The sequence below is a fragment of the Xenopus laevis genome, chromosome 7S (assembly GCF_017654675.1).
Source record: "Xenopus laevis strain J_2021 chromosome 7S, Xenopus_laevis_v10.1, whole genome shotgun sequence".
Taxonomy (NCBI): Eukaryota; Metazoa; Chordata; class Amphibia; order Anura; family Pipidae; genus Xenopus; species Xenopus laevis.
In genome coordinates, this window is record NC_054384.1 from 104,842,821 (window position 1) to 104,860,262 (window position 17,442).

A 17,442-nucleotide genomic window follows, 5' to 3' on the forward strand; every position below is an offset into this window, starting at 1 on the left:
GGGTCCACTTTCCAAGCTATTATTCCTCCTCTCCACACTCAACCTCTTTATTCCCCTTTTATATCTTCTTACTATATTCTTCCATTATTACACTTTTGTTTTCCATAAATAAATAGGGAATGACCATGAAATAGGCTAAATGGTGAGAAACAAGAGGGCCCACTGACACCTTGGCCCTCCAAGAGTTTTCCTGGTATCCCGGTGGGCCAGTCCGACACTGGCTAGATCATTATTGTAAAATCTGTATAATTTCATAACTTTACAAAGTGTAATGCACATTTTAAAAGCATTATTACATGATGAATGAAAGACACACATCGTCTCTTCCCCCGTGCAGGCCATAGCATACTTGGGCACAATGGATTTTTCATCTGTAAAACCAGTAAGGCAGAGGACTCCGTTCTTGGTGGAATTCTGTGGTTCAACTAAAGAAAATAATGAAGAGAAAAGATGTTTAAACATCAAAAGATCTAAAAACTTGTTTAAAGGATCTTGGGGTTTTTGTGGATAACAAATTGTCTAATTCCAGGCAGTATCATTCTGTGGCTACTAAAGCAAATAAAGTTCTGTCGTATAAAAAAAGGGGATTAACTCAAGGGATGAAAACATAATTCTGCCTCTTTATAGGTCCCTGGTGAGGCCTCATCTGGAGTATGGGGGCAGTTTTGGACTCCAGTCCTTAAGAGGGATATAAATGAGCTGGAGAGAGTGCAGAGACTAAGTGCAACTAAACTGGTTAGAGGGAGGGAAGAGTTAAATTATGAGGGGAGACTGACAAGGTTGGGGTTGTTTTCTCTGGAAAAAAGGCGCTTGCGAGGGGACATGATTAGACTTTACAAGTACATTAGAGGACATTATAGACAAATAGCAGGGGACCTATTTACCCATAAAGAGAATCACGTACCAGAGGCCTCCCCTTCAGACTAGAAGAAAAGAAGTTTCATTTAAAGGAACAGAGTAGGGGGTTGATCACAGTCAGGACAGTGAGGTTGGGGAATGCACTGCCGGGTGATGTTGTGATGCTCATTCAGTTAATGACTATAAGAGGGACTTGGATGATTTCTTGGACAGACATAATACAAAGGCTATTGTGATACAAAACTCTATAGTTAGTATAGATATGGGTATATAGAATTTATGTGAAAGTATGGAGGGTGTGTGTATGGATGCTGGGTTTTCATTTGGAGGGGTTGAACTTGACGGTCTAGTTACTATGTAACTATATCAAGATCAAAAGAAGTAGATTCTAGGAGATTTCCTACTACAAGCCTATGATTGCTTGTGAGTTGAGTTTTAATAAAATCTTTCAAGGAAAAGGGATTTTTCTTCCATTTCTGCTTTGGGCTGAACAACCTACTAACAATTATACTAACAATTTGGCTATTCCTTAGCATGTAACATTAGCATTAGCAACTCCATTTCTCGGATGGGCACTGATGATGTTTGGAACAAGGGATGGTGTTGTGGAACTGCCCCAAAGATGCTACAAATAAGCAGTGGTTCTTAAACATCCAATAAATGTTTTATCGAACAAAAACATAGTAAAGGTATGGGACCTGTTATCCAGAATGCCTGGGGTTTTCCGGATAATGGATATTTCTGTAGTTTGAATCTTTTAACCTTAAGTCTACTAGAAAATCTTAAATAACCCCAATAAGCTGATTTTGCTTCCAATAAGGATTAATTATATCTTGGCTGGGATAAAGTACAAGCTACTTGAAGTACAAGTTGAACTGAAAAAGCTGATCGGATGAGTAGTGAAACGTCTTCATTGATTACTCAGCAAGTCCGGTTGATTTAGAATTACCTATACAAGATATACCATGACCTGGATGAATGAAAATCTTTATAATCTGTACAAACTACTGTTTTATTATTACAGAGAAAAAGACGATCATTTTTAAAAATGTGTATTATTTAATTATAATGGAGTCTATAGAGACGGCCTTTCCATAATTCAGAGCTTTCTGGATACTGGGTTTCTGGATAACGGTATTTCATCGGTACATTGTTGAATAAGATGTAGTGGTTTGTTACCAGGCTTATATGAAGCAGATACTGGTATCAAGTAGTAGAGATGTCGCGAACTGTTCGCCGGCGAACTTGTTCGCGCGAACATCGGGTGTTCGCGCTCGCCGGAAGTTCGCGAACGTCGCGCGACGTTCGCCATTTTGGGTTCGCCATTGTTGGCGCTTTTTTTTTGCCCTCTCACCCCAGACCAGCAGGTACATGGCAGCCAATCAGGAAGCTCTCCCCTGGACCACTCCCTTCCCTATAAAAACCGAAGCCCTGCAGCGTTTTTTCACTCTGCTGTGTGTGCTGAAGAGATAGTGTAGGGAGAGAGCTGCTGCCTGTTAGTGATTTCAGGGACAGTTGAAAGTTTGCTGGCTAGTAATCGTTTTGATACTGCTCTGTTATTGGAGGGACAGAAGTCTGCAGGGGTTTGAGGGACATTTAAGCTTAGGTAGCTTTGCTGGCTAGTAATCTACCTTCTACTGCAGTGCTCTGTATGTAGCTGCAGTGGGCAGCTGTCCTGCTTCTGATCTCATCTGCTGACTGCTGCAATAACAGTAGTCCTTGTAAGGACTGCTTTTATTTATTTTTTTGTTGTTTTACTACTACTACTACTACTACTATAAGAGCCCAGTGCTATTAGTCTAGCAGTGTTGGGGAGTGGGACTGGTGTGCTAATCTGCTGCTCCTAGTAGTTCAGCAGCACCAACTTTAATTTTTTTTTTTTAATATTCATTTTTTTTTATTTTACTTTTTTTTATTTTACTACCGCTGTAGTAGTGTATAAGTTGACCTTTTAGGCATTATTTGCCCTGTAGGCATTATTTGCACACTGTTTTCTTCAACCCGCCATCTAGCTGTGTGACCTTGTTCACATTCTGTCTAAATATCCATAATATTACCGTCTCCAGAAAAAACACCGGAGTGACTTTTTTTCAAGCAGCCATAATATATTTTACGTAATCCGTATCCACCGCTGTAGTAGTGTATACGTTGACCTTGTAGGCATTATTTGCACACTGTTTTTCTTCAACCCGCCATCTAGCTGTGTGACCTTGTTCACATTCTGTCTAAATATCCATAATATTACCGTCTCCAGAAAAAACACCGGAGTGACTTTTTTCAAGCAGCCATAATATATTTTACGTAATCCGTATCCACCGCTGTAGTAGTGTATACGTTGACCTTGTAGGCATTATTTGCACACTGTTTTCTTCAACCCGCCATCTAGCTGTGTGACCTTGTTCACATTCTGTCTAAATATCCATAATATTACCGTCTCCAGAAAAAACACCGGAGTGACTTTTTTCAAGCAGCCATAATATATTTTACGTAATCCGTATCCACCGCTGTAGTAGTGTATACGTTGACCTTGTAGGCATTATTTGCACACTGTTTTCTTCAACCCGCCATCTAGCTGTGTGACCTTGTTCACATTCTGTCTAAATATCCATAATATTACCGTCTCCAGAAAAAACACCGGAGTGACTTTTTTTCAAGCAGCCATAATATATTTTACGTAATCCGTATCCACCGCTGTAGTAGTGTATACGTTGACCTTGTAGGCATTATTTGCACACTGTTTTCTTCAACCCGCCATCTAGCTGTGTGACCTTGTTCACATTCTGTCTAAATATCCATAATATTACCGTCTCCAGAAAAACACCGGAGTGACTTTTTTCAAGCAGCCATAATATATTTTACGTAATCCGTATCCACCGCTGTAGTAGTGTATACGTTGACCTTGTAGGCATTATTTGCACACTGTTTTCTTCAACCCGCCATCTAGCTGTGTGACATTGTTCACATTCTGTCTAAATATCCATAATATTACCGTCTCTAGAAAAACCACTTGAGTTACTTTTTTTCAAGCAGCATTCATATATTTTACGTAATCCGTATCCACCGCTGTAGTAGTGTATACGTTGACCTTGTAGGCATTATTTGCACACTGTTTTCTTCAACCCGCCATCTAGCTGTGTGACCTTGTTCACATTCTGTCTAAATATCCATAATATTACCGTCTCCAGAAAAAACACCGGAGTGACTTTTTTCAAGCAGCCATAATATATTTTACGTAATCTGTATCCACCGCTGTAGTAGTGTATACGTTGACCTTGTAGGCATTATTTGCACACTGTTTTCTTCAACCCGCCATCTAGCTGTGTGACATTGTTCACATTCTGTCTAAATATCCATAATATTACCGTCTCTAGAAAAACCACTTGAGTTACTTTTTTCAAGCAGCATTCATATATTTTACGTAATCCGTATCCACCGCTGTAGTAGTGTATACGTTGACCTTGTAGGCATTATTTGCACACTGTTTTCTTCAACCCGCCATCTAGCTGTGTGACCTTGTTCACATTCTGTCTAAATATCCATAATATTATCGTCTCTAGAAAAACCACTTGAGTTACTTTTTTTCAAGCAGCATTCATATATTTTACGTAATCCGTATCCACGCTGTAGTAGTGTATACGTTGACCTTGTAGGCATTATTTGCACACTGTTTTCTTCAACCCGCCATCTAGCTGTGTGACCTTGTTCACATTCTGTCTAAATATCCATAATATTATCGTCTCTAGAAAAAACCACTTGAGTTACTTTTTTTCAAGCAGCATTCATATATTTTACGTAATCCGTATCCACCGCTGTAGTAGTGTATACGTTGACCTTGTAGGCATTATTTGCACACTGTTTTCTTCAACCCGCCATCTAGCTGTGTGACCTTGTTCACATTCTGTCTAAATATCCATAATATTACCGTCTCCAGAAAAAACACCGGAGTGACTTTTTTCAAGCAGCCATAAATAATTTTACGTAATCCGTATCCACCGCTGTAGTAGTGTATACGTTGACCTTGTAGGCATTATTTGCACACTGTTTTCTTCAACCCGCCATCTAGCTGTGTGTGTATTATCGTTTCCAGAAAAACCAACTGAGTTTTTGTTGTTGTTGTTGTTTTTTTAAAAATAATGCCAGGCAAAGGCAGGCCGCCACGCAGAGGCCGTGCTAGGGGCCGTGCTGCTATGCAATCCTGTGGCCCTAGCAAATTGCCCAGTTTTAAAAAGCCAATGACCCTGAACTCCCAAAATGCTGAAGAGGTAGTTGACTGGCTTACACAGCACACCCCATCCTCTACCGTTTCTAACTTTACCACAACATCCTCCTCATCCTCCACTGCTATGGCCACCCACGTAACACTTCCTCCACCACCGGTGCCCCTTCTTCACTGGGGTCAGAGGAGTTATTTTCCCATGAGTTTCTTGAACTGAGTAATGCGCAACCATTATTGCCAGAAGAAGATGAAGGAGATGAGGACCTTACACCAGATTTAATTCTGGCAGAGAACACGATAGAGATGGACATAATGAGTGATGAGGAGGAGGTCCCCGCTGCTGCTTCCTTCTGTGATGTGTCAGAAGAATTGATGCATCTGAGGAGAATGATGATGAGGAGATTGATGTTTTGTGGGTGCCTAGTAGAAGAGAGCAAGAGGAGGGTAGTTCAGATGGAGAGACGGAGAGTCAGAGAGGCAGTAGGAGAATAAGACTTAGAAGAAGCAGGGAGGACAGCCCGCAGGGATCAGTAGGGCAACAACATGTATCTCGGCACCTGTGTTCAGCCGGCCAACGCACCCGCCATTGCCGCCAATACCGCACTCCGCCAACTTCTACTGTTACCGCCAGATCGCACACTTCCAAAAAGTCAGCAGTGTGGGATTTTTTTAATGTGTGTGCCTCTGACAAAAGCATTGTAATTTGCAATGAGTGCAGTCAGAAACTGAGCCTTGGTAAGCCCAACAGCCACATAGGTACAACTTCTATGCGAAGGCACATGAGCGGCAAGCACAAAGCACTTTGGGAGCAACACCTCAAAGGCAACAGGCAAACTAAAAGCCACACTCCTTCTGGTCCAGCATCTTACTGCTCTACCTCTGCTCTCCTTGACCCGTCTGAACCACCCTCCACTCCGCCTTCCACCTTGACCACCTGTTCCCATTCCCAGTCATCTGCCACCAGCCAAGTTTCTGTGAAGGCCATGTTTGAGCGTAAGAAGCCAATGTCTGACTGTCACCCCTTGCCCGGCGTCTGACAGCTGGCTTGTCTGCACTCTTAGCCCGCCAGCTTTTACCATACCAGCTGGTGGACTCTGAGGCCTTCCGCAAATTTGTAGCAATTGGGACACCGCAGTGGAAGGTACCCAGCCGCAATTTTTTTTCTAAAAAGGGAATACCACACCTGTACCAACATGTGCAGAGCCAAGTTACCGCATCTCTGTCACTTAGTGTTGGGCCAAAGGTCCATATGACTACTGACGCATGGTCCTCCAAGCATGGTCAGGGCAGGTATGTCACCTACACTGCCCACTGGGTGAACTTGGTAATGGCTGGGAAGCAGGGAATGGGTAGCTCAACAACAACAGTGGAGTTGGTGTCACCACCACGGATTGCACGCGGTTCTGCCACCACCTCTACTCCTCCATCGCTCTCTACCTCGTCTTCTTCTTCTTCTTACTCTGCTGCTGGGTCCTCCTTCTCCTCCTCCACACCTGTGCACCCCAGCTCCCCCTAGGCTATTCGACGTGCCAGGTACGCCGTTGTCACGCTGTCTTGGGGATGACGTGCCTGGAAAGCAAAAACCATACCGGATCTGTACTCCTGTCATCTCTGCAGTCACAGGCCGATCGGTGGCTGACCCACACCAACTGCAGATCGGAAAAGTGGTGTGTGACAATGGAAGCAATCTGTTGGCAGCGTTGAGACTAGGCAATTTAACACATGTGCCCTGCATGGCACATGTGTTAAATTTAATAGTCCAACGTTTTGTCTCCAAGTACCCAGGATTCCAGGACGTTCTCACCCAGTCCAGAAAGGTGTCGGCCCATTTCAGACGTTCCTACACAGCCATGGCACGCCTTGCTGACATTCAGCAGCGCTACAACATGCCAGTCAGGCGTTTGATTTCTGACAGCCAGACTCGCTGGAATTCAACGCTCCTTATGTTGGAACGTCTGCTGCAACAACAAAGGGCCGTCAACGAGTACCTTTTTGAACTGGGTGGTAGGACTGGATCTGCACAGCTGGGGATTTTTTTTCCCCCGTTACTGGGTGCTTATGCGCGATGCCTGCAGGCTCATGCGACCTTTTGAAGAGGTGACAAATATGGTCAGTCGCACCGAAGGCACCATCAGCGACCTAATACCCTTCGCTTTCTTCCTGGAGCGTGCCGTGCGACGAGTGACAGATGAGGCTGTAGACCAGCGTGACGAGGAGCTGGAAGCGCACGATTTCTGGTCGGAATCACCAGAACGAACCCAGGCACCTGCTGCAACGCAGGGAGAGGTGCCAGAAGTGGAGTCAGAGGAGGAAGGTGGCTTTGTGGAGGAGGAGGAGGAGGACCAACAGGAGCAGGCTTCCCAGGGGGCTAGTGGTGACCTTTTGGGGACCCCTGGTCTTGTACGTGGCTGGGGGGAGGAGACCGTGGATGATGCAGTCCTTGATAATGAGGAAGCGGAGATGGATAGCTCTGCATCCAACCTTGTGAGAATGGGGTCTTTCATGCTGTCATGCCTGTTGAAGGACCCCGTATCAAGAGGCTTAAGGAGAAGGACCTGTACTGGGTCGCAACGCTACTAGACCCTCGGTACAAGCATAAAGTGTCAGAAATGTTACCAACATACCACAAGTCCGAAAAGATGCGGCATTTACAAACCAGCCTGCAAAACATGTTGTACAATGCTTTTAAGGGTGATGTCACTTCAGGAACTCATCAACATTCCAGGGGCAGAGGTGCCAGTAATCCTGCCACGAGCACACCTGCAAGGACAAAGCCCTTTGGCCAGTCTGTAACGTCAGACATGCAAATGTTTTTCTGTCCAAGGCAGCGCCACAACCCTTCTGGATCCACCCTCAAAGAACGCCTCGACGGCAGGTAGCGGACTACCTGGCATTAACTGCAGATATCGACACTCTGAGGAGCGATGAACCCCTGGACTACTGGGTGCGCAGGCTTGATCTGTGGCCAGAGCTGTCACAATTTGCCATGAACCTCTTGTCTTGCCCAGCCTCAAGTGTGCTCTCAGAAAGGACCTTCAGTGCAGCAGGAGGGATTGTAACTGAGAAGAGAACTCGCCTAGGTCACAAAAGTGTCGATTACCTGACCTTTATTAAAATGAATGAGGGGTGGATCTCGGAGGGTTACTGCACGCCGGAAGACTTGTTCTGACTTCTATGCAGCTGTCCTTCTCTTCAAGCCTCATGACTCCACACACAGCTGTCCTTTAGCGTCCTCCTCCTCCCTCCGCCACGTTACAAACTAGGGTGCAAACCCTACTGGTTTAATTTTTTCTGGCCTCTGTGCTTCAGTGGCTGCAACCAAAAAAACTGGGCAAACAATGTCTACAAGGTCAACGTATGGCAAAAATGACTATTTTCAGCATTTATATGGCATATTTTTTCTGGCAACTGTGCTTCAGTGGCTGCGTCCAAAAAAATGCATATTTTCTGCATTTATATGGCATAATTTTTCTGGCAACTGTGCTTCAGTGGCTGCGACCAAAAAAATGCATATTTTCTGCATTTATATGGCATAATTTTTCTGGCCTCTGTGCTTCAGTGGCTGCAACCAAAAAAATTTATATTTTCAGCATTTATATGGCATAATTTTTCTGGCCTCTGTGCTTCAGTGGCTGCAACCAAAAAAATGCATATTTTCAGCATTTATATGGCATAATTTTTCTGGCCTCTGTGCTTCAGTGGCTGCAACCAAAAAAAATTTATATTTTCAGCATTTATATGGCATAATTTTTCTGGCAACTGTGCTTCAGTGGCTGCGACCAAAAAAATGCATATTTTCAGCATTTATATGGCATAATTTTCTGGCCTCTGTGCTTCAGTGGCTGCAACCAAAAAATTTATATTTTCAGCATTTATATGGCATAATTTTTCTGGCCTCTGTGCTTCAGTGGCTGCAACCAAAAAATGCATATTTCAGCATTTATATGGCATAATTTTTCTGGCAACTGTGCTTCAGTGGCTGCGACCAAAAAAAATGACTATTTTCAGCATTTATATGGCATATTTTTTCTGGCCTCTGTGCTTCAGTGGCTGCGGCCAAAAAAACTGGCAAACAATGCCTACAAGGTCAACGTATGGCAGTTGTTTAAAGAGAACAGTAGATTACTAGCCAGCAAAGCTACCTAAGCTAAAATGTCCTCAAATCCCTGCAGACTTCTGTCCCTCCAATACAGAGCAGTATCAAGCAGATTACTAGCCAGCAAGCTTACTATCATCTGTCCCTGAAATCACTAACAGCTCTCCCCCTACACTATCTCTTCCAAGCACACACAGGCAGATTTTTCAGATACATTTTTTGCCCTTGATCCCCCTCTGGCATGCCACTGTCCAGGTCGTTGCACCTTTAAACAACTTTAAAATCATTTTTCTGGCCAGAAAATGTCTTTTCTAGATGTTAAAGTTCGCCTTCCCATTGAAGTCTATGGGGTTCGCGAACCGTTCGCGAACCGCTCGCATTTTTGCGCAAGTTCGCGAATATGTTCGTGAACTTTTTTTCCGACGTTCGCTACATCCCTATCAAGTAGGAGATGAGACTCTGAAGGCTTCAGATCACCATGTTGAATATTATTGAGGTCCAGATCCCTTCCAATGGACGACTCTCAGGAAGTTTAACACTACCTGTCTAGTTGGGTGTCCATTCACTTTAAGAATATTCCTGGTCACCTCCATTCTATAAACCCTCATTGGAGACAACTGCTTCTCCTTCCAGTGTATCTGTCTGCAGGGCCACCATCAGAAATCATGGGGCCCCACACAACAAAATTTTCTGGGCCCCCTCGCCACGCCCCCCGTAACCACGCCCCCACCAGATCACATGGACACAAGCACAGAAACAGTAAATAAAAGCATTTTGGCAAAAGGGCCCCCTTGCAGGGCCCCTGATCCCCCATGCAGGCCAGTGCCCTGCATGGGGGGGTCAGGGGCCTGCATTGACGGTTCTGGGGCCCTTTCCTTTGGGGGGGGATCAGGGGCACGCATTTGGGGGATTCAGGGGGCCCTTCCTTGGGGGGGTTCAGGGGCCCGCATTGGGGCTTCAGGGGCCTGCGTGGGGCTTCAGGGCCCACATGAGGATTCAGGGGCCCACATGAGGATTCAGGGGCCCATGTTGGGCTTCAGGGCCCGCATTGGGGTTTAAGGGGCCCACATGGGGGTTCAGGGGCCCACACTGGGGTTCAGGGGCCCACACAGGGGTTCAAGGGCCCACACAGGGCTTCAGGGGCCAGCATTGGGGCTTCAGGGGCCCGCACGGTGGTTTAGGGGCCTGCACGGTGGTTCAGGGGCCCGCACGGTGGTTCAGGGGCCCGCACGGGGGTGTTCAGGGGCTCAGATCGGTGTTCAGGGGCTCACATTGGTGTTCAGGGGCTCACATTGGTGATCAGTGGCATTGCATGGTGTGATCAGGGGCTCACAGGTGGTCAGTGGCACTTACCTTCAACTGGGGGTCTCCAGTGGCGACTTCTCCTGTGTGGTCTTCTTCTCCTGTGCAGTCTTCTTCTTCCTTCAGCGGTGTTTTTTGTGTCTTCGCCGTCTCCAGGAAGCAGTTCCGACTCCATAAAGAAGCTCCTTCTCCAGACGCGTCTTCAGTCTTCTGTGTGCAAGGCGGCAGGCTGCGGCGGTTTAAATAGAGTTGCGCCCGCGCGTACTGGCGTCATGCGTACGCACGGGATGCAACCAATGTAAATTTCGCCGGCAAAATTTGTTCAGTGCGGCACGGCCAGGCCCCCCTCAAGGCTCAAAATCCTCCGGGCCCGGGAGGACTGTCCCCCTCTGTGACCCCCTGATATCGGCCCTGTCCGTCTGTTTTACATACCTACTCTTCCAGGTACTTTTCACCTTATTCCCTGTGCCCCTATTCCCTGTCTTTCAGTAAGTGTCCCCTTAGGTCTCTCTTTCATCACTGGGGCCTTAGGCTCTTGCTAGTGATGGGCGAATTTGTGCCGTGTCTCTTCGCCGACAAATTTTTGAATTTCCCGCGAAACTGTGAAAAATTCGCAAAACGGCACCACTTTTTTGGACGCTGGCACACATTCACCGAACATTTGGCGAATCGCGAATTTTCCGCGAATTCGTGCCTGCTGAATAAATTCGCCCATCACTAGCTCTAGCGGTTGCCAGGGTTGGACTGGCCTGCCGGGCCCCCGTGAAAAAACCTGGTGGGCCCCGGCCTTGATGGGCCCCTAGGCCACGGCATTACTTTAGTTAACTTGCGGACGGTGGCTTTCCTTAATAAAATCATTTATAAGTCCCCTCAGGTACATTAGAAAATGGCACAGACATAGATCATTTGCAGATTTTAAAGGCTCAGTATTGCCAAGGAAAATCAAATGCTGCATGGATAGTGGCTACTTACAGAATGTTTCTGGTGGGGTGCAGTTGTCTGTATTACAGCAGGAGGATATACGTGTAAGTTGAAGCCCTAATGCTGTCATCCGAAGAGTTTTATTGCAATCCTCGCTTTGCCAGCATCCAGTCTCGTATGTATGTTGTTTTTTCTCATAAACTGCGACACAACATAAAATATTAAACACTACAGGTAATATTACATCCTTTATAATAATGTTTGCATGTATAGAATGCAAACTGTCATACTGCATATTGCACAGATTGCTTCTTTCAAAGGGGTTTCCACCTTTAATTTGAATTTATTATAATGAGACAATTTGCAATTTGTTGTAATTTTTTTTATTATTTGAGTGGCTTTTAAGTTATTTAGCTTTTTATTCAGCAGCTCTCCAGTTTGCAATTTTAGCAATCGGGTTACTAGGGTCCAAATTACCTTATATATATATATATATATATATATATATATATATATATATATATAGGGATGTAGCGAACTGCCGATTTGGTGTTCGCGAACGCCGTTCGCGAACACGGCAAAAAATGCGAACGTTCGCGAACAGTTCGCGAACTTCGAACACCGCTGAAATCGTTCGATTCGAACGATCGAAGGATTTTAATCGTTTCGATCGAACGATTTTCATTCGAATCGAACGATGGAAGCATTCGATCGAATGCTTTTCATTCGATCGAATGCTTACAATCGTTCAAACGAATGGAAATCGTTCGATTTTTAGCGGTCGAATGGTCGAACGATTTGTATTCGAATCGAACGCGAACTCAAAATGCGAAGCGACGCGCGACGTTCGCTGAACATTCGGCGGACGCGAACGGTCGAAGTTCGCGCGAACAAGTTCGCCGGGAACAGTTCGCGGCGAACAGTTCGCCCGGCGAACAGTTCGCTACATCCCTATATATATATATATATATATATTATATATATATATATATATATATATATAATATATATATACACATATAAATAATAAGGTAATTTGGACCTAGTAACCTGATTGCTAATGCATAATACATTCCCTGATTTTACATTTTCCTGGATTTTACAGAATTTTTTCTGGTCCCCTGAAAAACGTAAAATGGGGATTATATATATATAATTTATGTGAAAGTAGGAGGGTGTGGATGCTGGATTTTCATTTGGAGGGGTCGAACTCGATGGTTTGTCTTTTTTCAAACCAATTTAACTATGTAACTATGTAACTATGTAACTATGTAACTATGCATTGAAATGAACAAAAGACTGGGATATTAATAGGAGAGGCCTGAATACATTTGTAGCCTTACAGAGCATTTGGTTTTAGATGGGGTCAGTGACCCCCCCATTTAAAAACTTGAAAGAGTCAGTAGAAGAAGGCTATTAAAAAAACTATAAAAAAGAATAAAAAAATGAAGGCTTGGGATCAGGGGAGGGGCTTGGAGCCATGCTAGGGTGGATGGGGACAAGGTGGCCCAGAAAATGTTGTGGTATAGGGTCCTGTGATTTCTGATGGTGGCTAGGGTTGCCGGTATTTTACCAAGGTCGGGGCCGGTATTGGACTGCCCCTTTTGTTCCAGCCCCCCACCGGCCGGTAAAACTTTTCAGAAAAGGTGGCAACACTAATGGTGGCCCTGGATTCTATTAATACGTATAAGAGTGGTTTGGACTTCTTGGAGAATATCCAAGGCTATAGTGATCTTAAAGAGGCAGTAAATACTACTACATTGCACTGCACAAGCACGCTTTACTAAATTGTTTCTGGACTATTAATCCCAGTATACTTTAATATATTATCAAGCTCATGCTGAGAACTATAGTCCAGCACCATCAAAGTATTCCTAAAGCAAAATTGCTTACTTAAAAGATCCCGGCTCTCTAGCGCCAGTGGTTGTATTTAGTGATGGGCGAATTTATTCGCCAGGCGAAAATTTAAAAAATAAAAAGGATGCCGGGGTCCTTTTTTTTTTTTATGCCGGCAAATTTTCATGACAGTTTTGCTAATTTGTTCACCGGCAAAAAACGGATGCCAGCGTCAAGAACGGACTCCGGCGTCAAAAACGAGACGCCGGCGCTGTTTTGCGAATTTCACTAATTTTTCGGCAAAGAGAAATGCCCCAAATTCGCCCATCACTACTTGTATTGAAACAACGTAATCCAAAAAAGGGAGAATAAATATTTCCTGAGACACAGGGCTACATGTTTTTGCATATAAAAAGCTTTAAGTTTGCAGTTACATGAATGTATAATTTGTTCTTAAAATGAAGCAGGCTGCAATGATGAATGAACCTTCTAGATAAAGTCGCCCCAATTATACTGTATATAATAGATATAATGTTAGAAGGAGAATAACTCACGTTCTAATTTAAGGAAATAAGAAGTGCCACAGCTGTCATATTTGCGGTCACATTCTACAGTGGGGCCAGTGCAATTCTGAAAACTGCTCAAGTAGTAATTGTTGCAGGACATGCATTTAATTGAACAGACTGAAAGAGAAAAGGGTAAAAGACAATTACAAAAAGGGGATTGCGATGTCATCTTAGAATCAAAAAAACACAAAGAAGATTGAGGAAAGACTCATAGAATACATTAAGGGGCATATTTATCAAGGGTCGAATTTCGAATTTGAAGAACTTCGAAATTCGAATTCTAAAACACCAAGAGAAATCAAATCATGTTTTTGTTGTTGGCCGAATAGGTTCGTATTCGATCAAATTAGAATCGTACGAATTGAAGTAATCGCATATTCGAATCGTACGACTCAAAGTTTTTCCCAACGAAAAATTTTGATTTTTCAAAGTCCACCAATTGACTCCACATAGGTTCTAGGAGGTCCCCCGTAGGCTAAAACAGCAATTCGGCAGGTTTTAGATAGAGAATGGTCGAAGTCAAATTTTTAAAGAGACAGTACATGATAAGTTTCGAAATTCAAATTTTTGAATTGTTTTCAAATCGAATTAAGACTATTTGGACATATTTGGACTCTGCCCCTAAGTAAATGAGCATTTTAACCTTAAATATTTCTGTTGGATTTTGGTTAAGACAGGAAGGTACAGGTATGGGACCTGTCATCCAGAATGCTGGGGTTTTCCATATAACGGATCTTTTTCGTAATTTGGATCTTCATACCTTAAGGGGCCAATTCACCAAGGGTCGAATATCGAGTTAGTTCGATCGAACGATCGAAGGATTATTCCTTCGATCGAACAATTAAATCCTTCGAATCGAACGATTCGAAGGATTTCAATCCAACGATCGAAGGAATATCCTACGATCAAAAAAACTTAGGAAACCCTATGGGGACCTTCCCCATAGGCTAACATTGAGTTCGGTAGCTTTTAGATGGCGAACTAGGGGGTCGAAGTTTTTTCTTAAAGAGACAGAACTTCGACTATCGAATAGTCGAATAGTCGAACGATTTTTAGTTCGAATCCTTCGGTTCAAAGTCGAAGTCGTAGTCGAAGGACGAAGTAGCCCAAAAAACACATCGAAATTCAAAGTTTTTTTACTTCGAATCCTTCACTCGAAGTTAGTGAATCGGCCCCTAAGTCTACTAGAAAATAATGTAAACATTAAATAAACCCAATAGGCTGGTTTTGCTTCCAATAAGGATTAATTATATCTTAGTTGGGATCAAGTACAAGCTACTGTTTTATTATTACACAGAAATGCTAAATCATTTTTAAAAAATTTGTTTTTTTTTGGATATAATGGAGTCTATGGGAGACAACTTTCTGTAATTCGGAACATTCTGGATAATGGATTTTCGGGTATAACGGATCCCATACCTGTAAAAATAGGAAATCTATTTAGAAGACATGAGAAACATAGGGAATTGTCCCTATTATTGAGAGCGGCATTTATTGGCCCATTTTGGTTCATTGTTATGAGATGATTACACAGTAGAAGGTTATAAAGAAATCTGTGACCAGTCAAACTAAAAGCTATGGTCATTTAGGCATTTTAGTCAGATGGTAAATGTTTTATACCCTGTAAACACTTGTTGGAGGAGAGTTAACTTTTACTTGCCATCAACGTGATTCAGAAAACCAACTGTGTCTAGTAAGGATTTACTGTCATTTTAATTTACATAAGACAAGAGGATAAAAATCCAAGATGAAAAATATTACATTATATGATCTTGTTGCTTGTCTCTCTCCTGAGCCTTTTTAAAGGAGAACTAAGCCTCTAAAAATGAATGTGGCTAAAAATGGCATATTTTATATAGTGAACTTATTGCACGAGGCTAAAGTTTCAGCTTGTCAATAGCAGCAATGATCCAGGACTTCAAACTTGTCACAGGGGGTCACCATCTTGGAAAGTGTCTGTGACACTCACATGCTCAGTGGGCTCTGATTGGCTGTTGAGAAGCTAAGCTTAGGGCTCGTCACTAATTATCCAGCAGAAAATGAGCTTCCCTGGCTGTAATATAAGCTGATGCTACAGGTTTGCTGATTATTAAATTCTGATGCTAATTGCACTGGTTTCTGTGCTGCCATGTAGTAATTATGTGTATTAATTACTAATCAGCCTTATATTGTGACATTTCTATTCTATGTGTACTGTATATTGTGAGTGGGTCCCTAAGCTCAGTAAGTGACAGCAGCACAGAGCATGTGCAGTGAATCAGCAGAAAAGAAGATGGGGAGCTACTGGGTCATCTTTAGAGACACAGTACTAGGGTTGCCAGCTTTTCCCAAATAAGGAAGACCGGGCAAGATACCGCATTAATGATGCGGCGACCAACCAATTGCCGATCGCCACGTCATAGCCCTGCCCCTCAATGTCACGGTCCCAGCCCTCTGTGTTACCGCCATGCCCATATATGGCACGGCCCCGCCCCCTTCAAAATACCACCCTGTCCAGGTCAAAACTGGTGGCAACTCTAGCTGGTACAGAAGCACAAAGCATAATGTACAACATTTCTAGCTACTTTAGTTAGGCTTTAGTTCTCCATTAAGCATTGGCTCTGTATTAGATTTTTGGTGATACTACAGTATATCACAGGAATTGATTTAGAAGCCACCGGCCAACCTAAGAGGCCATGTAGCTGTTTGTTGTAAAATAATGTGTTGTCTTTATTCATATTTCTGAAGTTACTAGGAATTTATTCCAAAAAATAGGTTCTGTCTCCAAAGGCAAGTTTGAATTAGCACCCAATGCATTCCCATCACATCACTTTGTCTTCTCTATAGAACAATAATATGTAAATAATACACTGACCCCCAGAATATAATGGCAATGATAAATGCACACTAATGCTAGAATATAACTGTGCCGGTATGGGATCCGTTATCCAGAAAACTCGTTATCCAGAAAATTCCAAATTACGCAAAGGCCACCTCCCAAAGATTCCTTTTTATAAAAATAGTCCAATTTTTTTTAAATAATTTCCTTTTTCTCTGTAATAATAAAACAGTATCTTGTACTTGATCCAAACTAAGATATAATGAATCTTTATTGGAAGCAAAACCAGCCTATTGGGTTTATTTAATGTTTTCATGATTTTCTAGTAAACTTAAGGTATGAAGATCTAAATTACAGAAAGACCCCTTATCCGAAAACCCCCAGGTCCCGAGCATTCTGGATAACAGGAGGCATACCTGTACATAACAAATGCATAGTTCAGTATTGAACTCTTTCTTACAATTACAAAGAGATTGTTGTTTTCTGCATGTAATGCAATGATATTAAGCTTTATATATTCCTAGGAATGGTTCTGGTTAGATTCTGGTTCAGCCAAGGTCACTAACCTGTTGCAGTCAGAGCACAGATAATGAAGGCTCCGATAAGGAATTGTCTCATGTTCATCTTATTATGGAGAAATGTGTCTAAGAAATTCTGTGGATTTTCATACAGAGTCGATAACCGTCATTGTGCTGAGGACCAGGTGTGAGCCCCTCGAGGATTTAAAAACAAACAGGTACCAGGGGAGAGCTGTTTGAAAGAATTGTAATTAAAATGTACAGTCACTAAGAAAATAAGAGATGGTTCTGAAAGTTCTGAAGTTGAAACG

General features: G+C 43.1%; 1 protein-coding gene across 1 annotated transcript in view; it reads right to left on the bottom strand.

Moving 5' to 3' along the window:
- Nucleotides 1-17,231, bottom strand: part of LOC121396054 — a 46,657-nt gene extending 29,426 nt beyond the window's left edge. Inside the window, exons 1-4 of the mRNA XM_041570648.1 lie at nt 17,180-17,231; nt 13,784-13,912; nt 11,445-11,594; nt 317-425 (exon numbers count right to left, since the gene is read on the bottom strand). Of these exons, the coding sequence (XP_041426582.1) occupies nt 317-425; nt 11,445-11,594; nt 13,784-13,912; nt 17,180-17,231 (440 nt within the window). The remainder of the gene's footprint in view (nt 1-316; nt 426-11,444; nt 11,595-13,783; nt 13,913-17,179) is intronic.
- Between the last annotated feature and the right edge of the window lie 211 nt (nt 17,232-17,442).